Below are 24,601 nucleotides of genomic sequence, written 5' to 3'. Positions count from 1 at the left end.
CTAGACTATAGACTAGACTATAGACTAGACTATAGACTAGACTATAGACTAGACTATAGACTAGACTAGACTAGACTAGACTAGACTAGACTAGACTAGACTATAGACTAGACTATAGACTAGACTATAGACTAGACTATAGACTAGACTATAGACTAGACTATAGACTAGACTATAGACTAGACTATAGACTAGACTATAGACTAGACTATAGACTAGACTATAGACTAGACTATAGACTAGACTATAGACTAGACTATAGACTAGACTATAGACTAGACTATAGACTAGACTATAGACTAGACTATAGACTAGACTATAGACTAGACTATAGACTAGACTATAGACTAGACTATAGACTAGACTATAGACTAGACTATAGACTAGACTATAGACTAGACTATAGACTAGACTATAGACTAGACTATAGACTAGACTATAGACTAGAGTATAGACTAGACTATAGACTAGACTATAGACTAGACTATAGACTAGACTATAGACTAGACTATAGACTAGACTATAGACTAGACTATACACTAGACTATAGACTAGTCTATAGACTAGTCTATAGACTAGACTGCAGATTAGACTATAGACTAGACTATAGACTAGACTATAGACTAGACTATAGACTAGACTATAGACTAGACTATAGATTAGATTATAGACTAGACTATAGACTAGACTATAGACTAGACTATAGACTAGACTATAGACTAGACTATAGACTAGACTATAGACTAGACTATAGACTAGACTATAGACTAGACTATAGACTAGACTATAGACTAGACTATAGACTAGACTATAGACTAGACTATAGACTAGACTATAGACTAGACTATAGACTAGACTATAGACTAGACTATAGACTATAAACTAGACTATAGAATAGACTATAGGTCATACTATAGACTAGACTATAGGCTATACTATAGACTAGACTAGACATCTTTACCAACACAAATGAAAGTGGGACAGTAAGAGTTTCGGCGCCACTGATGTATGAACAAAATTCAAGAAATAATTATGATAAAAGGACTTCTAAAAATGGCTTCACTAAAAACATACACATCATAACATAAACCTTTCTAAGCATTAATTTCAAATCTTTTAAAATAAATATTTCATTAACATCCATAGATATTTATATACACTTTTATACCCCCAATGACTGTTATAACACCAACAATTTATGCAAATTTGTGGTTTTATATAAAAAATTAAAAAAATGTATATATAAAAATTTTACTGAATATAATATATTAAATAAATGGGCAGAAAAAGGTAGCCTGCTAAGCTACAGAAAAAAAGAAAAAATTAAATAACATCGCATGGATTTATGGATGTGTTAGAGATTAAAACATAAAAACCTCAATTTATTAAAATTTCAGTTTTTTTGCGTTTGAGTTAGTGTATAACAAAAACATACACTAACTTAGTTTGAGGCAATCATATTAATTTTATTTAATTATATTTACTCAACAGATTGGTTTTAATGCTGGCAACGGTACACAATCGTACGAATACAAACCCTACAGTCAAAATATGGTGTTGCGTGATTTAACGGGCAGGGGTTGGGCCAACGGTTTTCCAGGACGACATATTTTCCGCATTGACGAAAGAATTCTAATTGGCTCGTGTAACAAAGATATTGGTAAGTAAATGTTAGAGGAAAGAAAGAAAAAAATTGTATAAGTAAAAAAATATAAAAAAAATAAAGGGCAATAAAGAGAAAAATAATACTAAATAATCTGTCTTTTATTTTTTGCCTGGTTGGCCTTATAATAATAACTGCAACATCTAGATGCTTCTCATTTACCTTTGACCTTTGCACCTGAGTCTGGCAATATGTTGGGTGGTACAGTGGTAAACATTACTGGCCCTTGTTTTGATCCCAATGTACGTGTTATGTGTCATTTCGATACAGAGGATGTTTTGGGCAAATATGTGGATAAGAATCGTGTAATTTGTGTACAACCTTTCCTTAAGGCAGAAGGTTATATACGTTTCGAAATATCTGTGGGCAATGAACGTTTCAAATGGCGTGGCAAATATTTTGTGGGTAAGTGAAAACACTAATAAAAAAATATATACATAATAATAAAATAACATAGTAATAAACATTTAAAAACAGAACCCAGCTGAAGGGAAAAAACAACAACAACATTAATACTAAATACTTAGTAAAATGTTAATAAAATACCATTAATAAAATTTATATTTTTATTTCCTTTATTTTTCGTTCTGCGCAACGTACACAGAAACCCCAGAAGCTGCTACTGAGAAAATATTCTTTGAAACCGATGATGTTCATAAGAAATCACCCAAGGAGATACGCATCAATTGGAATGCTTATAATTTAACCTCAAATTTAAATGCCAATATAATGATATCGTTGTGGGGTTACCGCGAAACTACTATTCAGTAAGTTTAGTAATTAATATTTCTGCTTAAACTGCTTAAGTGCATTAATAACACATATTCAAGTGCGTATATTGCTTAATAACTTTAAAAGTGTCATAAGTCAAATTTATGTTCTTTTCTGAACTGGGTACTCTATGAAGTATCAGCTTAATGTTATTTTAAAAATTTCTGGAATTTAATGATAATTTGGAAAAAAATATTTTTTATTTTCTGAAGAAAAAAAATTACATGAAATATTCAAAGCGGTTTACAAATAATTGAGCGATATGTGTACACATGAATATTAGGGTGATCCCGTTTATATAGAGAAGAAATATGGACTGATGTTCCCACAGAAAATGAAACTTTTTTTAATTTTAAGATATTGTTTCTCCAAATTTTTGTCATTGCAGTGAAAAAAACATGGTTGTGGTAACCATAATCTAAGAGCAACATATTATGATTATATTAGCGGTTATAGACTAAACATATTATGATTATTATTACTATTGTAAAATATAATATTATGATTAAATACAAATGTAATATTTCATCATAATATTTTCCTATTAATCATAACATTGTCATATGTAATCATATTATGATCCAAAATTACCATAATATGATAGCAAGTATTCTGTAAAAAATTTTGTTTAAAAACTAAACTGAACAACAATATATCGTTATCAAAAACATAGCATATTTATGGTGAATATTTTGAACCATGATTTTTCTCTGCGTGTATTTAGTGAGCTGAGTCAAAGGATAAAAATGTCATATTTTAAGGCTTTTTTTCATATTGTTGTCAGAACAAAATTGTTGAGAAATGGTATGAATCTTTAAATGAATTAAAATTAATTTGAATTTTCTTCGAGAACATTTGGGGCCGCCCTAATGTACATATGTATATACATATATTTATGTGTATGTAAATCCTTCTTTAATATATATATACAAATGTGCATAAGTCCTTGTCCAATTTTCAGCATATTCTGTGGTTTATTAATTTAATTGCATTCTCTCTTATTTTCAGTCCTCAACTGGAGTATATTGATATTATTGAAGCTGGCACTACGAATAATGGTCATTATATTATTTCGCCACAAAATTATATCAACCGCAATAACATTAACAATGATCTGCAGTTTGGTTTCTTGCAAATTAATTTGACCAATCCACAGGAGTACAATAATTTACAAATCAGTCCGTAAGTATTTTATTTATAATTTTATATTACAAATTAAGCATGAGGTAAGTACTTATTTGTGGTAGAGGTTGTTAATATGATTTTAAAAAGTAAGAAATCAAAGCGATGCTGATAGAAGGACTTAAGGTCCGTATTCAGAAAGAAGAAAATAAAAAAATATTTTAAATTTGTATGAGAAATACTCTTAAAATAGATTTTTTTTGTTTGATTGGAGATGGTGGATAATGGATTCTTCAGTATCAAGATTTTGTGAAATCCTCTAGTCTGGGTGAAAATCTAACCTATCTAGTACCATAGCAACCCACAGGGCAAAGTTTTGGACTTTGTCTTGTGCCGGTTAATGGTATGAGTTCAGTACTGTTGCTGTAAATTAAAAGGAAGACTCCTCAGAGGAAAAATTCTGAAACTGTTGGGAATCAGTCCGATTCTAAAGAACGAATGTGTTGCATGAGTTTTCTCTGGAATGTGTCAGCTGAAAGGGATCTGTAATGGGTTGTAATGATATCCTACTCCTACAGAAGTATTATTGATAAGATTCCCTTTTTTTTGTCCGGGTATAAAAATACCAAACTTACAAAAATGTGTCCCCTATTAGTAAGAACTGGTCTTTGACTTATTTGATAGATTCGTACTTCGGTCTACCGATTACATTTCTTGGTACTTTTGACACTGTCCACATACCACTAACGTAAAAACAGTTTGATAAACCAGGTATTCCAGGTATATCGACACTATACACAATATTCAAAAAATGAGTACTCTGGCAAACCCGAGATCTAACTAACTAACTACTAACTAACTAACTAACTAACTAACTAACTAACTAACTAACTAACTAACTAACTAACTAACTACTAACTACTAACTAACTAACTAACTAACTAACTAACTAACTAACTAACTACTAACTAACTAACTAACTAACTACTAACTAACTAACTAACTAACTAACTAACTAACTAACTAACTAACTAACTAACTAACTAACTAACTAACTAACTAACTAACTAACTAACTAACTAACTAACTAACTAACTAACTAACTAACTAACTAACTAACTAACTAACTAACTAACTAACTAACTAACTAACTAACTAACTAACTAACTAACTAACTAACTAACTAACTAACTAACTAACTAACTAACTAACTAACTAACTAACTAACTAACTAACTAACTAACTAACTAACTAACTAACTAACTAACTAACTAACTAACTAACTAACTAACTAACTAACTAACGAAACGAAAACGAAAACGAACGAAACGAACGAACGAACGAACGAACGAACAAACGAACGAACGAACGAACGAACGAACGAACGAAGAACGAACGAACGAAAAGAACGAACGAACGAACGAACGAACGAACGAACGAACGAACGAACGAACGAACGAACGAAACGAACGAACGAACGAACGAAACGAACGAACGAACGAACGAACGAAGAAACGAAAGAACGAACAAACGAACGAACGAAAACGAACGAACGAACGAACGAACTAACGAACGAACGAACGAACGAACTAACGAACAACGAACGAACGAAGAACGAACGAACGAACGAACGAACGAAACTAACGAACGAACGAAAAGAAATAACGAAAGAACGAACGAAAACGAACGAACGAACGAACGAACTAACGAACGAACGAACTAACTAACTAACTAACTAACAAACAAACTAAACTAACTAACTAACTAACTAACTAACTAACTAACTAACTAACTAACTAACTAACTAACTAAAACTAACTAACTAACTAACTAACGAACTAAATATGATATACAAATATATAACACTTCCTTCCTAAATGATACTTTGAGATAACAAAACCTGACTCAAAAATCATTTGACTTGAAAAATAAATTTTGCCCAAAAATGAGTTAGCACTTTTTGAATATAGGCTCGATATACTCACACAAGTGAAGTAATCAATAACCGCAATCCTAGCAAAACACTAATTACATTTCTATAACATTCAGTAAATTGTGTAAAAATTCTAATCATTACACATACATATGTAAGTATTTTTGCAATGAAAATGCATTCAATTAAAACAACCTGTTAAAAAAAAAGCAGAAAAGCAATTTCAAACAACTTGATTGCAAAGAAATGGAAAATACCAATAACGACAGTTTTTTTTAATATTTTCAATAAGCCGGAACAAATATTACATACGCAGTTATATGAGGTTTTATTTATTAAAAACAAACAACCATCCATACCATTTGTCTTGTATACGTATCCTTGAATTTCTATTTCATCATTACAACAGTCACTAACACTGTGTGTACTGGTTGGTACTTTTATTGCAACGATGTTGTTGAAGTATTTTCGAAAATTTTGCAAAGACTTAAAGTGAAAAAATAAACATTTAATTTTACAACATTATGATACTCTACAGTAGGTAATGGGTGAAGTTTATAAGTAAGAAATATATTATTTTAATTTTTATAAGATGCAAACTATCTTCAGGTATCAGAATGTATCATACATAAATACTAATTTAATTTTAGTTAGATGAAACTTATAGGGTATTGTTTAAAAAGTCTGGTTTTCTAATTTTTGTCTTTGCTATTCCTCTTACTACTGTAAGTAGTTTGTCGTATATTCATTGTCTGTTTTTCCTAGTTTATTTTTTTGCATACAGATGTAATGAAACGAAACGTTTTGTTATTTCTATTCATTTTCATTGGCAAGTACTTTATATTTTATTTTATTTTGTAGATCTCATCGAGAAATAATTCAATTTTAAATCAATTGTGTGTAAAAAGCAAATAGTTAAATACAATATAAAAACGAACCGAACAGAAAGTAGAAAAAGTATTATAATCTAAACTAAAGAGAAAATGCGTCATTTGAAAGAAAAGTGGAAATAATATAAATCCACTGCACCGCGTAGGTTGTAATAGCAAGTAGTATAGAGAGTCGAGGAGAACTTTTATCACTTGTAAAGTAGTAAGAAGTATTTGTTATATTAAATTAAAGTGTATTGAGGAGTAAGTGAATTTCTAGGATGAACTATGCAAATGTCAAGTACTTAATATTGTGTGTTCTTGCATTATAGCTTTAAACAAACTATTCATGGATGTATAGTGCAAATATACATTTTACTATGTTTTCAGCTTATGACAAGTAATTTTGATGAATGGAGAAGAAATAATGGTAAAAACTAAATGGTTTTTTAGATTAAAATAAAGCAGTTTTTTAAAACAGCAAGAGATAGATCGAAAATTGTAAATAAATAGATAATTTAAACAATATATTTCTATAATCTTTATAAAATTTTCTCTTAAATAGAAAATTTATGAAAAATTTCCCTTGAAGAGATAATTTATACAAAATTATTGTCGATTTTTGGCAAGTTCGCAAATAAAAAGGAAATTTATCCAATATTTTTTAAGAACTTTGTAAAAACTTCTTTTTTCAAAGAGAAAGTTAAGCAAAAAGAGATTTTGAGGAAGTTCTACATAAAAAGAGAATTTTGAGAAATTCTCTAAAAATACATTTTAAGGAAATTGCTTAAAAAATAATTAAATTTGAACTAGAATTGAACTAGAACTGAACTAGAACTGAACTAGAACTGTACTAGAACTGAACTAGAACTGAACTAGAACTGAACTAGAACTGAACTAGAACTGAACTAGAACTGAACTAGAACTGAACTAGAACTGAACTAGAACTGAACTAGAACTGAATTAGAACTGAACTAGAACTGAACTAGAACTGAACTAGAACTGAACTAGAACTGAACTAGAAAACTATAACTGAACTAAAACTGAACTAAAACTGAACTAGAACTGAACTAGAACTGAACTAGAACTGAACTAGAACTGAACTAGAACTGAACTAGAACTGAAACTAGAACTGAACTAGAACTGAACTAGAAACTGAACTAGAACTGAACTAGAACTGAACTAGAACTGAACTAGAACTGAACTAGAACTGAACTAGAACTGAACTAGAACTGAACTAGAACTGAACTAGAACTGAACTAGAACTGAACTAGAACTAGAAACTGAACTAGAACTAGAACTGAACTAGAACTGAACTAGAACTGAAACTAGAACTGAACTAGAACTGAACTAGAACTGAACTAGAACTGAACTAGAACTGAACTAGAACTGAACTAGAACTGAACTAGAACTGAACTAGAACTGAACTAGAACTGAACTAGAACTGAACTAGAACTGAACTAGAACTGAACTAGAACTGAACTAGAACTGAACTAGAACTGAACTAGAACTGAACTAGAACTGAACTAGAACTGAACTAGAACTGAACTAGAACTGAACTAGAACTGAACTAGAACTGAACTAGAACTGAACTAGAACTGAACTAGAACTGAACTAGAACTGAACTAGAACTGAACTAAAACTGAACTAGAACTGAACTAGAACTGAACTAGACTGAACTAAACTGAACTAGAACTGAACTAAAAAATAATTAAATTTGAACTAGAATTGAACTAGAACTGAACTAGAACTGAACTAGAACTGAACTAGAGAACTAGAACTGTACTAGAACTGAACTAGAACTGAACAGAACTGAACTAGAACTGAACTAGAACTGAACTAAAACTGAACTAAAACTGAACTAGAACTGAACTAGAACTGAACTAGAACTGAACTAGAACTGACTAGAACTGAACTAGAAAACTAGAACTGAACTAGAACTGAACTAGAACTGAACTAGAACTGAACTAGAACTGAACTAGAACTGAACTAGAACTGAACTAGAACTGAACTAGAACTGAACTAGAACTGAACTAGAACTGAACTAGAACTGAACTAGAACTGAACTAGAACTGAACTAGAACTGAACTAGAACTGAACTAGAACTGAACTAGAACTGACTAGAACTGAACTAGAACTGAACTAGAACGAACTAGAACTGAACTAGAACTGAACTAGAACTGAACTAGAACTGAACTAGAACTGAACTAGAACTGAACTAGAACTGAACTAGATGAACTAGAACTGAACTAGAACTGAACTAGAACTGACTAGAATGAACTAGAACTGAACTAGAACTGAACTAGAACTGAACTAGAACTGAACTAGAACTGAACTAGAACTGAACTAGAACTGAACTAGAAACTGAACTAGAACTGAACTAGAACTGAACTAGAACTGAACTAGAACTGAACTAGAACTGACTAGAACTGAACTAGAACTGAACTAGAACTGAACTAGAACTGAACTAGAACTGAACTAGAACTGAACTAGAACTGAACTAGAACTGAACTAGAACTGAACTAGAACTGAACTAGAACTGAACTAGAACTGAACTAGAACTGAACTAGAACTGAACTAAAAAATAATTAAATTTGAACTAGAATTGAACTAGAACTGAACTAGAACTGAACTAGAACTGTACTAGAACTGAACTAGAACTGAACTAGAACTGAACTAGAACTGAACTAGAACTGAACTAGAACTGAACTAGAACTGAACTAGAACTGAACTAAAACTGAACTAAAACTGAACTAGAACTGAACTAGAACTGAACTAGAACTGAACTAGAACTGAACTAGAACTGAACTAGAACTGAACTTGAACTGAACTAGAACTGAACTAGAACTGAACTAGAACTGAACTAGAACTGAACTAGAACTGAACTAGAACTGAACTAGAACTGAACTAGAACTGAACTAGAACTGAACTAGAACTGAACTAGAACTGAACTAGAACTGAACTAGAACTGAACTAGAACTGAACTAGAACTGAACTAGAACTGAACTAGAACTGAACTAGAACTGAACTAGAACTGAACTAGAACTGAACTAGAACTGAACTAGAACTGAACTAGAACTGAACTAGAACTGAACTAGAACTGAACTAGAACTGAACTAGAACTGAACTAGAACTGAACTAGAACTGAACTAGAACTGAACTAGAACTGAACTAGAACTGAACTAGAACTGAACTAGAACTGAACTAGAACTGAACTAGAACTGAACTAGAACTGAACTAGAACTGAACTAGAACTGAACTAGAACTGAACTAGAACTGAACTAGAACTGAACTAGAACTGAACTAAAACTGAACTAAAACTGAACTAAAACTGAACTAGAACTGAACTAGAACTGAACTAGAACTGAACTAGAACTGAACTAGAACTGAACTAGAACTGAACTAGAACTGAACTAGAACTGAACTAGAACTGAACTAGAACTGAACTAGAACTGAACTAGAACTGAACTAGAACTGAACTAGAACTGAACTAGAACTGAACTAGAACTGAACTAGAACTGAACTAGAACTGAACTAGAACTGAACTAGAACTGAACTGAACTAGAACTGAACTAGAACTGAACTAGAACTGAACTAGAACTGAACTAGAACTGAACTAGAACTGAACTAGACTGAACTAGAACTGAACTAGAACTGAACTAGAACGGAACTAGAACTGAACTAGAACTGAACTAGAACTGACTAGAACTGAACAGAACTGAACTAGAACTGAACTAGAACTGAAACTAGAACTGAACTAAACTGAACTAGACTGAACTAGAACTGAACTAGACTGAACTAGAACTGACTAGAACTGAAACTAGAACTGAACTAGAACTGAACTAGAACTGAACTAGAACTGAACTAGAACTGACTATAGAACTGAACTAGAACTGAACTAGAACTGAACTAGAACTGAACTGAATTCTCTATTTCCATAAATTCTCTAAAAAAGAGAAATTTGCAGTTTGGTGGCGGCCGTATATTTTGAATCTTATGTACCGATGTCAGAAAAGGAGTGCTCGTCCGAAACTCTCCAATCCTGAATTTCGTTTATAAGCTCTTTTGAATATATAGTTATATCTCATACTTCTTTCTGCTTCTATTGACGAAAGTAGCTTTATTACCTAAGTTCAATGCGATCAAGTCTGTAGTATTAAGGAAATCCATGAGGGCTTATCCTCTGCGATTAGTGTTTGTACCACCCCAAGTTACATGGAGGGAGTTGGCGTCACAATCTATTACAATTTTCTTAGTTTTCCTTTGTGCCTCTTCAAAAAGTTTCATTAGTTGGTTGTAGTTTTGAAGAATCGGTGGGCAGGTAAACAGATACAAGGTATATGTTGCCACGAACTTGCTTCAGTACCGTTGCATCCGATGTGGATGATCCTGCTGAGAGGAGAAAACATAAGTGTGAGACTCTGTATCTGCATAGAAATGTTGGAAATTTACGCGATTTAATCCAAAAAACTTGTTGCGTATAGTTCAAGGTTCCTGGATTGAAGCTATATACATATATCTTACCTGTGTGCTTTGGGTACCATCTTAGGTGTTTTAGTGTCCTTTTCTTAAAAAGGTGTTTTGGATAAATTATCTAAAATGATTAAAAATTTGCTCTTGTTAAAGAGAGAAATTAACGAAAATTTTATATTATAATATAAATTAACAATTCCTTTATTTGGTATTTGTTTAAAGCCTTCAAAAAAGTAAAACAGAAAGTAGAATTCTTTTTCTACATCTCATAGTATTTGGTTTTTATTTCCTCTTGATGGCACAACTTGTGATATTTTTCGAATAAATTGTTGTAGTTGATGTTAAGTACTTCTAAATGGCTATTACTCCACCTTCTTCATTGCGCAATTCCCTAATAAGTATTAACAAAGTTGTAATAAATTTAAATATTTTATATTATAATTATACCATAAAAAAAGACAAGTATTTGTGTATTAGTTCTGTAGACGTCATAAATTCTTGCTCCTTTTCATTTATACGATTTTATATATTTGCGTGTTTTTCACCTTTATAGGTGTTTAATTAAAGAACTTTTCTGTTCAAATACTGAAGCCATTAAAATGTTTTCACATTTTCCACATTCTTTGTAGTTGGTTGATGTTGAACAGCAGCAATTCTCTCTTCTATAGGGTACATTGTCATTTTAAATTCTTTTTTTTTTAGATTTTTGTCTTGAATTTGTATTTTTTTCTCTCGAAACTCATGCTACTTGTTAGTCGTTGTTGCGTTAATACCATTTAGCACCGCATTATAAAATGATGTTGATTTCTGGGCATCCTTGAATTGAGAGGATTTATTTGTTTTTGTTGTTGTGCTTTAGAAATAAGGATGCTTAAGGTTGTGGCATAAATATATGCCTAGGTTCCCAGTTTTCCTTTGTATTGGTTTCTTTGCGTCATTATAGTGTTACCTTTGGGTGTCATTAGCATTATTTTTCCTAAATGTAGGCGTTATAAGTTTAATGTTAAACGACCATCTAGTGGTATGAACTAGAAAACCAATGGTCCAGAGGTTAAGTATGCGTGACTTGGTCTATTCATTGGCTTTTCGTTGTGAATGATATTAAAAGATTTTCATTTTATTTAACAATAATTATATTTAAGTATGGAAGTATAGCGCTAATACAGCTGAAAATTGCGTGTAGTATGTGTAAACCTGTTAAAGATGATTAAGGTTTAATAAAAATCCAAAGACAGAGACGTAAATTAAGTATTTTTTTAATGTTTTACATTATATTTATTTATTAAGGTATATTTTTGGCGTCTAGCCTATTGAAGGAATTTAATTAAAATTTTAACAGTTTAATTTAAAAAGCAAAAAAATTCACAAAGAATGACCTTGAAGCGTATGATTGTTATTTAATTTGTATTAAAATTAATTATAAATCATACGCACCACCGCAATGTTGTTTCTTTGAAAAGCATTTAATTAAATTTATAATCACCGTTGCAGTGAAAAATAAAGATAACCCTGATGCGTAAAATTACTATTTTCAATAAATCAATAGTAAAACTTTAATTATACACAACAGTTTACTCATATGTAAGTGATTTTTCATTAATTTTAATCTTAAGGGTACAAATTTTGTGGCAGACACAATAAATATTTAATTCAAGAGATTTTTTTTTAATTTAATTTTCTCCTACTAATAACTATACCATAAAAGTAATATTTTTAAAATCATAAAATTTTAATTAACAAACTCTACCTCACCTCACATCTTATACTTATTACCATATTTTTTATTATTTTAATAACTTACCCACAAATTAAACTGTACCAGAGCTATATCATTCCAAATATATCTATAAAATTTTTAAATATTTACAGTATTTTATGGTCGAAACCCATACCATTGGGTTGGTATTTCAAACCGCAATGGGAGCGTAAATTTGGTTATAAATGGCCCAGAGCATTGTGCGATAATTGGATACGTACCGATAGATATCTTAGGTAAGTAAGCAGTAAAGCTTTTGTTTCTTTTTTCTCTTTATACAGTTGCACTCTTTTGTTTCCTGTTTCATTTTGTTGTTTTTTTTACGTACTTTTCCGATAATGTATACGGTAATAAGAACATCAGTAGTTTTAACAAAAACAAACATATGTATGTGTGTGTATTTATAAGCATGTTAACCACAAATTTTATGGTAATACTCTCTCTCTCATACGTTTATAGTTTGCTTATTTATTGCGCTTTAACGTGTGAAAGAAATAAGGAATGTGAGTAGTAGTGTTGGCAGTTTTGCAAAAAATTGCTAGAGATAGAAAATTTCTTAAAATTGTTCCTTAAACGGAATAAACTTTAATAATATTTTTTCGATTTTCTTATAGATAAGAAATAATTAAATTCTTTTAAACAGATAGTTTATCGGAAAAGTTAATTAAATAAAAAAAATCCCAATTTTGCTAAGAGTCTTTTGTAAATACTTTCCTTAAAAATAGAAATTATTTAACAAATTTTCTCAAAAGAAAATTTTATCTTAAGGAGACCGTTTCTCTGTAAAGAAAGTTCTTTATAATTTTTCATAAATTCTTTGTAAAGATTGAGATTGATTGATTTATTAAAATTTACTCTTAGAGCAAATTTACCGAATTTTTTTTTCTAAATAGAAAATTTCTTGGAGATTTTTCGAAAATTTTGGTTAAATTAAAAATTTATCGTAATTTTTTTCTAAAGAAAAACATTCTGAAAAAAAGAAATTTTATGGGAAATTTTTCGAATATTTTCTTAAAAGAGAAAATTTATAAAAACTTTTCTTTAAAGAGATTATTGGAAATTTTTTAAAAGAAGGAATTTATCCGACGTTTTTTATTGAAAATTTTATTTAAAGAGAAAACTGATCGAAGACAACTTCTAAGGAAAGAGTTTATCCAACATTTTTTCTAAAGTAAATATTTGTCGTAAATTTTCTTCGAAGAAAAAATATATAGAAATTTTCTTTAAAGAGAAATTTGTAGAGAAAATTTTCGTTTTTTTCTAAAGAGAAAATTTTCTTTAAATAGAAAATTTATCGGTGACTTTTTCTAAGGAAACAATTTATCAGACATTTTTTCTAAAGAGAAAATTTATCTTAAATATTCTTCGAAGAAAAAATTTATAGTGAAAATTTATTATCGGATATTTTTCTAAAGAGAAAATTCATTGAAAATTTTTTATGGAAAAAAATTTATAGAAAAAGTCTATAGAAAATTTATGGAAAAATTCCTTTAATGAGAAAATCTCTTAAAAGGAAAATTTATTGAAAAAAAAATTATTGAAAATTTTCATCAAAGAGAGATTTTATAACAAGTCTCTTTAATGAGAAAATCTCTTAAAGGGAAAATGTATCGAAAAAAGAGAAAATTTATTGAAAATTTTCTTTAAAGAGTGATTTTTTCTAAAAAGAATATTTAGCGAAAATTTTCTAAAGAGAAAATTTTGAAAATTTGAAATTTTGAAAATTTTCTTTACAGGAAATATTTATAGAAATTTTTTATATAGAAAAAGTTTATAGAAAATTTGTTGAAAAATTCCTTTATAAGAAAATTTCTTAAAGGGAAAATTTATCAAAAAAAGAGAAAATTTATTGAAAATTTTCTTTAAAGAGAGATTTAAAGAAAACTTTTAGAGAAGAGAAAATTTATCAAAAATTTACTTTAAAAGAAACTTTAGGGAAATTTTTTCTTTATGAAGAAAAAGACAAATTTTATAGAAATTTTGCTTTAAAGAGAAGCTTTATAGAAAACTTTCTTTAGAGAGAAAATTTATGGCAAGTTTTTTTCAAAGAGAAATTTCATCAAATTTTAATTTTAAAAATTATTTGAAATTTAATAAAAATTTATTCAAAATTTTGTTTAAAAATAAAAATGATCATGAAATTGAAAATTGATTAAGCAGAATTTAAGAAAAATTATTTTAATATAATGGATTTATGTAAGATTCTATTTAAAGATTGATTCATTAAAAGAAAAATTATTGCAAAGTTCCATTTTTTCTATCTCAGAAAGTACTTTAAAAAATATTTTAAAATTTTATAATTTTTCCTTCACTATATAAGCGAAAACTCATGTTTATGAACGAGCACTGTACAAGTAATGTTCTCATTAGGGATGTAACCAAATTTCATTATGATATCACTAAAAGAATGATTTCATTTATAAATTATTTAAATCAAAATCTCCTGTAAATAAGAATTTAATTTTCTTAACCAAAAGTTATACCCCCTTAATACACACATGTCTATGCAAGTTTTGCTAATTAAAATGTGTTACGATAAATTGTTCTTTTTCGTAGTTTTATGGGGTTTTGTTCAGCAGTTGTTGTTGTTGCTGTTACAACTGTTACTTTTGATAATTTTGCTTACAATATTGTTGCTTTAATATAGAACATTCCCTGGGTATTCCTTTTTTGTGGTAGTTACAACTGTCAATTATTAGTAGAAAAGTATAAAACCCTCAGACCCATATTAAACACACACATGCTTAAATACACGATTATGGTAGTGGTATTAAAAACTGTGTGTGTTTGGCATTAAGCCATAAAATTTATATTTTAATTGTTTGAGTTGTTTAAAAATCACTATAAAAAGTTGTGGCAACAAAAAACCGAAACAAAACAAAAATAAAATTAAATTCTTTTATTATGCACATTATTGATTTATATTAACATTTGTATTTTATTGTTTGTTGTTTTTTTTTATTATAAAATTTCATTGCTGTCGATGTTTTTTAGAAATTTTGCTGCTGACTTACCTTTGTGTCCTTGTACCATGGAACAGGCTATTTATGACAAGGGTCGTTATAGGCCAGATCGTGAGTGTGACAAAGATTCCAATCCAACTTGTCTGCGTCACAAGGGAGCCATACATTGTGTTGTTAGCGGTACACCCACGTAAGTATGAGTTGAAAGTTAAATAAGAAAACAAATGTTTAAACTTTTGGGTTTAATTATCTTCTGCTTATTGTAACTTTTTTCTATTTAGTGCCCAAGGTGCTGAACAACAATGCTGCTATGATCGTTATGGTTTTCTTATGTTGACCTATGATCAAATGTGGGGTTCTCGCCCTAGACGTATACACAACTTGGGTAAAATGCCTTGGAATGAAGCTAGTAAAGTGCCTACTTTGTCTACATGGTTCCATGATATGCGTCCTTTCTACACCTGCTGCATGTGGCAACACGAACAGGCAGTGGGTTGTGAAACCTATCGCTTTGAACGTCGTCCCTCTCAGGATTGTGTGGCCTATCAGGCTCCTGGTGTAGCTGGTGTTTTTGGTGATCCTCATTTCATAACATTCGATGGTACTCAATATACTTTCAATGGTTTGGGTGAATTTGTTTTATCACGTAGTGTAGATGCCGATCAACGTTTCGAGGTGCAGGGACGTTTTGAGCAAATGCCCAATAATATGTATGGTGCTGTGCCGGCCACTCAATTGACTGCCCTGGCTATGCGTGGTAATACTACCACCACAATTGAGGTACGCATACGTCCTCAACATGCTCGCTGGCGTTATCGGATGGATGTATTGGCCGATGGTCGTCGTGTTTACTTTGATCGTGAAAGTTTGAAATTCCAACATTTTGATGGTGTTACCGTCTACACACCCACTTATTTGCTCAATCAGTCGCAGGTCATTGTTATGTTTGATTCCGGTATTGGTGTAGAAGTAATTGAAAATGAGGGTTATATGACGGGTAGAGTTTATTTGCCCTGGCAGTTTATAGTGAGTTTAAATTGATGATTTAACTTTTAGTTTTGCTAAATAATATGTTTTTGTTATAGAATAAAACGGCTGGCCTGTTTGGTAATTGGAGTTTTAATCCCTGGACGATTTTACTTTACCCAATGGCCAAGTATTAAACTTAGATCCTAATACCAAAGACTTTAAGATGATACATAATCAATGGGCCATGAAATGGGCTTTAGCTGATCGTGATTTACCTGGTTTGGGTGCTGCTCTCTTTACACGAGAATTTGGCCGTACTGCTAGTTATTATTCGAATGCCTCATTTGTTCCGAATTATCAACGAGAGCCACAAGATTTCCTACCCTCGAATCGTTCGTATGACATAGAGAGAGCTGAAGAGCTGTGTGGTGAAAGTTATCAGTGTCGCTATGATTATGGCATGACGTTAAATCGAGATTGGCTCATTTCACCAAGAATTACTATGACAGTTTGGTGAACATAAGAACCTTGAATTCAGAGTAAGTATTGATGTGTTAAGTGAATAATTTAAGGAAACTTGGAGCTTTGAGAATTTTAGCTTTTTAAAAGCTTCAAAAGTATGATAAATAAGAAAGAAAGTACTTTATCTCTTCTCCAAAAAAACATTTATTTTATTGAGCAAAAAAAAATCTGCCTAAACTTTTATTCATTAAAAAATGAAAAAAAAAACTTTTCCTTTTATTGCCCTAAAACAATTTAAGAGTTGTTTATTTTCCTATTTCTTTATTTATTTGATTGTTTATTTATTCTTGTATTTATTACTGTCTTTATTAAGTAAAATGTATGTAAGTTTTTTTTTTCAATACAATATTTATTTACTTTTTTCACCTTAATAGACGTGTGGTGTCGTGTGGAGTTCTAGAAACGCCACGTTTCGGTCGTAAATTATCATTCAATTTTATGCCTGGCGCCAAAGTGTCCTTTGAGTGTAATGAAGGTTTCGTTTTGATTGGTGATCAAAGACGTGAATGTTTATCGAATGGTTTATGGAATTTGCCCGAATATGGTTATACCGAATGTTTACGTAAGTTGTTTTTAATAGACGTAATAGTTGTAAGAATGTCTTCGTTCTAGTAAAACACACAGTTAATCAATTTAATGTTTTGTTTTTTTTCGGTTAGTTTTTTTACACACTTTTTATGTGTCTTTTTTATTTTTCTTGTTGAATGTTTAGGTGAGGTTTACTATACCAGACGTGTAGCTTTTATAGCAATTGGCATTATCTTGGCTGTTATACTACCGCTTATGTTGTGCATTGTTTGTGGTGTGTATCGCTATCGCCAGAAGCAGCTGAAGGAAGATCCTCAATGGCAGATGACTATGCCGCGCTCGAGAGCCTCTTCGCGCACCAATTTGAGAACTTTGGGTACAGGATTGGATGATGATAGCGATACGGATAATACTGGAACTTTAAAGAAAAGTAGGTCATATGATAAAGTTTATCGTACGAATGAACCACTACCGGGAAAACCCCGTATTGACTTTCCAGCTAAAAAATGGGATCTGGATGACGAGGATGTGACATCATCAGAAGGTAGTGAAAATAAAGATACAAAATTAGCTAAGGATATTGAATACATTAATAAAACAGGTGAGAAACCCAAACAAATGGGAAGACGTTCGCTGCGTGCTGCCTCTGGAACGGATTTGGATAAAATGGGGGCCGGTTCGCCAGTAGATGAACATGACGAACATGGTCAGGAAGCTGAGGAACATGAAGGCGTGGGCAATATACATCCCGCCGGTTATCATCAACCACCCTCACCGGAAGTAGATGATCACGATGTGCATGGTGTGCCTATGGCTCAGACCCAGCCTCAACAACAATATAGTCCTACATTTAGTGGTGCCGATAGTCGCAATAGTGGTGAAAGTTCTATGAGTTATATGCCCAATGCTCCCGCTCAAACACGTTATGGCGGTGTCCCTGTTTTGCCCAATGCCAACAGTCAATTCTTTAGCCGACCTCCTTCCTCTATGCCAGCTGTTGGTACTCCCATACGTCCGGCCCCTATTGTAGTTCTCCTTTAATGCAAGATAATGGTTTACCTTCACCACCTCATGCAGCCTCACCTACACCATCAAATCAAAAATCCACTGAAGTCTAATTCAAACTAATTTTAACTGTTCTAACTAAAACATACAATCGTCACCATATGTACCATAAACTAACATAATAAAACATCTTCAAACTGCAGCAAATTTGGGTTCATGGACTCTCATAATGCCAAATTATCCAAAATCAACTAAATTCACCTTTCAGAGAAATAACAAGCTAAAAAGTTCAAATTTTTTATTAATCTTTTAAATGCTTTTTAACCATTAATATCTAAGTCCGTCAAACATTTTATTAGAGTTCCTGAGAAATCGGCTCTAATTAAAATTACATAAACTACTTGTCTATAATCATAGTTGTTGTAACTAAGCCATTGTTTGATTCCTATATATGTATGTAAATATGTATGTATTTAAACATTTTGTTTTACCCATTAAGCCATGACATCCATCAATTTAGACAATAGAATCCAATAATCCGCCCAAATAAACAAACCCACTTAACACACAAACGAACCATAACAATTGCATTAATGAAGATATATTTGTAATTTTCTTCTTCCTTTTTACTGGTTTTCATTCAGAGCATCTTATATATTTCATAAATGTTTTTTTATTATTGCTTTAATAAGTATTTATGTAAATATATTGATTTTATTTCTCTGTTATTAATAAAATTAACAATTTAATTCATTGGCTGGGTAATATTAATTTTTTTTATTTTATATTACTTGTTATAACTAAAAAACAAAATAAAATATAAATTTTTCTTTTTCCCATAAAAATATTTATAATTATTAATTTAATAATAAAATAGAAACTTTTTTCTAAATTTTAATTAAAATTGAAAATTGTGTTTTTCTTCTCTGAAAAAAAAAATAAAAATAAATTGTAATAAAGTTTTCTTACAGCTTTGATAATGCCAATTGTTACACAAAAGTCTGGTTGGTATTGGTAAAAATTAATAAAATTTCTTTTATTTTTCTTTTCCCTTAGAATTAAGAAACAAGAAAGCAACAAAATCTTATACCATAAATTGAATTCATTAACACTTTGGTGTAACATGTTGGCATTATTCAAATTAATTATTTACATTGACGTAATCATTGCCGAAATTCGAATGTAAAGTTTGAACAGCAAAAAAACCCCAGACAAGAAAGTAATTTTTAATCAATTTTTTTTTTCCAAGAAGGTAATCCATAGCATTATTAGCTGTAAGTCATAACAGATTAATCATTTTCGTGGAACTTATTATTTTATTAAATCTTTTGCGCTGGTAATTTGATAGTGGGAGAAATTTTAAATAGAATTTACTTTATAAATATTTATCTTAATTTTTGTAATTTGTATAGATTATATATGTAGGTTTGGTAAATGGCTAAATAATAATTATTTCCAGGGGGTGATTGTGAAAATAAATATTGTTAATAATTGCTTTAATAATTTCGATTGGACTGAGCAATAAACAATGATTCTTACAATTTGAAAAATCATAATTAGAAATATGAGTGTGATAAGTTTTCAATAATTACTTTATGTTGTAAAAAGAGTTTAGATTAGGAGAAGTGTTGCGGACGACTAACTAACTAACTAACTAACTAACTAACTAACTAACTAACTAACTAACAAACTAACTACTAACTAACTAACTAACTAACTACTACTAACTAACTACTAACTAACTAACTAACTAACTAACTAACTAACTAACTAACTACTAACTAACTAACTACTAACTAACTAACTAACTAACTAACTAACTAACTACTACTAACTAACTAACTAACTAACTAACTAACTAACTACTACTAACCTAACTAACTAACTAACTAACTAACTAACTAACTAACTAACTAACTAACTAACTAACTAACTAACTAACTAACTAACTAACTAACTAACTAACTAACTAACTAACTAACTAACTAACTAACTAACTAACTAACTAACTAACTAACTAACTAACTAACTAACTAACTAACTAACTAACTAACTAACTAACTAACTAACTAACTAACTAACTAACTACTAACTAACTACTAACTAACTAACTAACTAACTAACTAACTAACTAACTAACTAACTAACTAACTAACTAACTACTAACTAACTAACTACTAACTACTAACTAACTAACTAACTAACTAACTACTAACTAACTAACTAACTAACTAACTAACTAACTAACTAAACTAACTAACTAACTAACTAACTAACTAACTAACTAACTAACTACTAACTAACTAACTAACTAACTAACTAACTAACTAACTAACTAACTAACTAACTAACTAACTAACTACTACTAACTAACTAACTAACTAACTAACTAACTAACTAACTACTAACTAACTAACTAACTAACTAACTAACTAACTAACTAACTAACTAACTACTAACTAACTAACTAACTACTAACTACTAACTAACTAACTAACTAACTAACTAACTAACTAACTAACTAACTACTAACTAACTACTAACTAACTAACTAACTAACTAACTAACTAACTAACTAACTACTAACTAACTAACTAACTAACTAACTAACTAACTAACTAACTAACTAACTAACTAACTAACTAACTAACTAACTAACTAACTAACTAACTAACTAACTAACTAACTAACTAACTAACTAACTAACTAACTAACTAACTAACTAACTAACTAACTAACTAACTAACTAACTAACTAACTAACTAACTAACTAACTAACTAACTAACTAACTAACTACTAACTAACTAACTACTAACTAACTAACTAACTAACTAACTAACTAACTACTAACTAACTAACTAACTAACTAACTAACTAACTAACTAACTAACTAACTAACTAACTAACTACTAACTAACTAACTAACTAACTAACTAACTACTAACTAACTACTAACTAACTAACTAACTAACTAACTAACTAACTAACTAACTAACTAACTAACTACTGACTAACTAACTAAGTCAAAACTTTCGAAATTTTGAACCAACCCAAAAATTCTGAATAGGTTCAAACCAAAAAGCCAAACAATTTTTTTAAAATTTTTCGATATAAGTTGAAAATTGCGACTATTTTGATGCCTATTTCAAATTAATTTTGCCTAATTTTTATTTTTATTTACACAAACAAATATTAGCATTTAATATTTACGTTAAACTGCACATGCTAAAAGTAAAACTCAAAGTCAATTACTTAATATGACATCTAATACATACATATATTCTCATATATCCCTTAGATAATTTTGAGTTATAACATTTAAACTACTAATAACTAACGTAAACAACAAAAAAATTGTCCGTTACTTTTTCATATTAGTGCAACTTTTACGTTTAAAACGTTCTAATCCTGCCACCACCATTATCATGCAAAAGCAATTAAATTCATTTTTGTCCATTTATATCCTTTCGTGTAATGAAAGTGTAATTACTCATTTTAGTCATTATTCGCCTTTGCTGTTTGCTTTAATATTTCATTATCTAACAACTTAAATTTCAATTAAAAGTTAATTACACTCTTTTTCTATGTGATAAATGTCAGTACGAAATGAAAATTGTTGTTAAAAAAAATAAAAATGAAAATAGCAATAAAATAACACGCTCACTAATTTTGTTACAGCCCCCCAAAATTTCTTTCTTTAACGTTGTAATCTGTCAAACGCAAGATAAATTACGAAAAATTGTTACTATAATCTGTGTAGTGGTAGTAGGAGTAGTAGAAGTAGCATTAGAAAAGTTCAAAAATGGGGCAATAGGCTGCTGGTATGTTTGTACAAACAAACTAAAATTCCCTCCATATTTGATTTTTTTTTCAAAATTGAAGCAGGAAATGGTAGTGGTTTCAAATGTCATTTACAGAAATACACAATGCGAATGCGAATACGAGTACAATACTTATTACTATTTGTACAACATCAATCATTTTGTGCAAACTAGATACGTTTATCTTATTCTCGGAATACTGAGTTAGGTTCGAATATTAAGTGTTATGTCCAAAAAGCGAAGGGTACATTTTTTGTGTTTAGCAAAATCATTCCCCAATTACTTAGTTTAATAAATATGTATGTACATATGTGTGTATGTGATGTAAAATATACTTTATTTCTGGTTGTAATTGAATAAAAATATCTATAGTCCTAGTCTATAGTCTAGTCTATAATCTAGTCTATAGTCTAGTCTATAGTCAGTCTATAGTCTAGTCTATAGTCTAGTCTATAGTCTAGTCTATAGTCTAGTCTATATTCTAGTCTATCCTAGTCTATCGATAGTCTAGTCTATAGTCTAGTCTATAGTCTAGTCTATAGTCTAGTCTATAGTCTAGTCTATAGTCTAGTCTATAGTCTAGTCTATAGTCTAAGTCTTATAGTCTAGTCTATAGTCTAGTCTATAGTCTAGTCTATAGTCCTAGTCTATAGTCTAGTCTAGAGTCTAGTCTATAGTCAGTCTATAGTCTAGTCTATAGTCTAGTCTATAGTCTAGTCTAGTCTAGTCTTAGTCTATAGTCTAGTCTATAGTCTAGTCTATAGTCTAGTCTATAGTCTAGTCTATAGTCTAGTCTATAGTCTAGTCTATAGTCTAGTCTATAGTCTAGTCTATAGTCTAGTCTATAGTCTAGTCTATAGTCTAGTCTATAGTCTAGTCTATAGTCTAGTCTATAGTCTAGTCTATAGTCTAGTCTATAGTCTAGTCTATAGTCTAGTCTATAGTCTAGTCTATAGTCTAGTCTATAGTCTAGTCTATAGTCTAGTCTATAGTCTAGTCTATAGTCTAGTCTATAGTCTAGTCTATAGTCTAGTCTATAGTCTAGTCTATAGTCTAGTCTATAGTCTAGTCTATAGTCTAGTCTATAGTCTAGTCTATAGTCTAGTCTATAGTCTAGTCTATAGTCTAGACTATATAGTCTAGTCTATAGTCTAGTCTATAGTCTAGTCTATAGTCTAGTCTATAGTCTAGTCTATAGTCTAGACTATATAGTCTAGTCTATAGTCTAGTCTATAGTCTAGTCTATAGTCTAGTCTATAGTCTAGACTATATAGTCTAGTCTATAGTCTAGTCTATAGTCTAGACTATATAGTCTAGTCTATAGTCTAGTCTAGTCTAGTCTATAGTCTAGTCTATAGTCTAGTCTATAGTCTAGTCTATAGTCTAGTCTATAGTCTAGTCTATAGTCTAGTCTATAGTCTAGACTATATAGTCTAGTCTATAGTCTAGTCTATAGTCTAGTCTATAGTCTAGTCTATAGTCTAGTCTATAGTCTAGTCTATAGTCTAGTCTATAGTCTAGTCTATAGTCTAGTCTATAGTCTAGTCTATAGTCTATTCTATAGTCTAGTCTATAGTCTAGTCTATAGTCTAGTCTATAGTCTATTCTATAGTCTAGTCTATAGTCTAGTCTATAGTCTAGTCTATAGTCTAGTCTATAGTCTAGTCTATAGTCTAGTCTATAGTCTAGTCTATAGTCTAGTCTATAGTCTAGTCTATAGTCTAGTCTATAGTCTAGTCTATAGTCTAGTCTATAGTCTAGTCTATAGTCTAGTCTATAGTCTAGTCTATAGTCTAGTCTATAGTCTAGTCTATAGTCTAGTCTATAGTCTAGTCTATAGTCTAGTCTATAGTCTAGTCTATAGTCTAGTCTATAGTCTAGTCTATAGTCTAGTCTATAGTCTAGTCTATAGTCTAGTCTATAGTCTAGTCTATAGTCTAGTCTATAGTCTAGTCTATAGTCTAGTCTAGTCTAGTCTATAGTCTAGTCTATAGTCTAGTCTATAGTCTAGTCTATAGTCTAGTCTATAGTCTAGTCTATAGTCTAGTCTATAGTCTAGTCTATAGTCTAGTCTATAGTCTAGTCTATAGTCTAGTCTATAGTCTAGACTATATAGTCTAGTCTATAGTCTAGTCTATAGTCTAGACTATATAGTCTAGTCTATAGTCTAGTCTATAGTCTAGTCTATAGTCTAGTCTATAGTCT

General features: G+C 30.3%; 2 protein-coding genes across 2 annotated transcripts in view; one reads left to right on the top strand and one right to left on the bottom strand.

Moving 5' to 3' along the window:
• The window catches only part of LOC119599805 (protein mesh), a 52,620-nt gene extending 33,297 nt beyond the window's left edge, over positions 1–19,323 (top strand). The window contains 13 exon segments of the mRNA XM_037949689.1: positions 1,492–1,660; positions 1,811–2,068; positions 2,268–2,430; positions 3,443–3,616; positions 12,701–12,823; positions 15,582–15,740; positions 15,832–16,576; positions 16,636–16,672; positions 16,675–16,995; positions 16,998–17,058; positions 17,416–17,603; positions 17,754–17,999; positions 18,069–19,323. Of these exon segments, the coding sequence (XP_037805617.1) occupies positions 1,492–1,660; positions 1,811–2,068; positions 2,268–2,430; positions 3,443–3,616; positions 12,701–12,823; positions 15,582–15,740; positions 15,832–16,576; positions 16,636–16,672; positions 16,675–16,995; positions 16,998–17,058; positions 17,416–17,603; positions 17,754–17,999; positions 18,069–18,610 (3,186 nt within the window). The 3' untranslated portion in view covers positions 18,611–19,323.
• A 275-nt stretch (positions 19,324–19,598) lies between these two features.
• The window catches only part of LOC119599809 (guanylate cyclase soluble subunit beta-1), a 195,760-nt gene continuing 190,757 nt past the window's right edge, over positions 19,599–24,601 (bottom strand). The window contains exon 18 of the mRNA XM_037949696.1: positions 19,599–19,846. The gene's annotated coding sequence lies outside the window, so the exon portion shown is untranslated. The remainder of the gene's footprint in view (positions 19,847–24,601) is intronic.

This window comes from Lucilia sericata, unplaced genomic scaffold (genome assembly GCF_015586225.1).
Source record: "Lucilia sericata isolate MDLA Ls3-8-SP2 unplaced genomic scaffold, ASM1558622v1 Contig000089F_arrow, whole genome shotgun sequence".
Lineage (NCBI taxonomy): Eukaryota > Metazoa > Arthropoda > Insecta > Diptera > Calliphoridae > Lucilia > Lucilia sericata.
The sequence above is the reverse complement of the archived record's forward strand: the minus strand, read 5'-3'. Positions and strand labels throughout refer to the sequence as shown.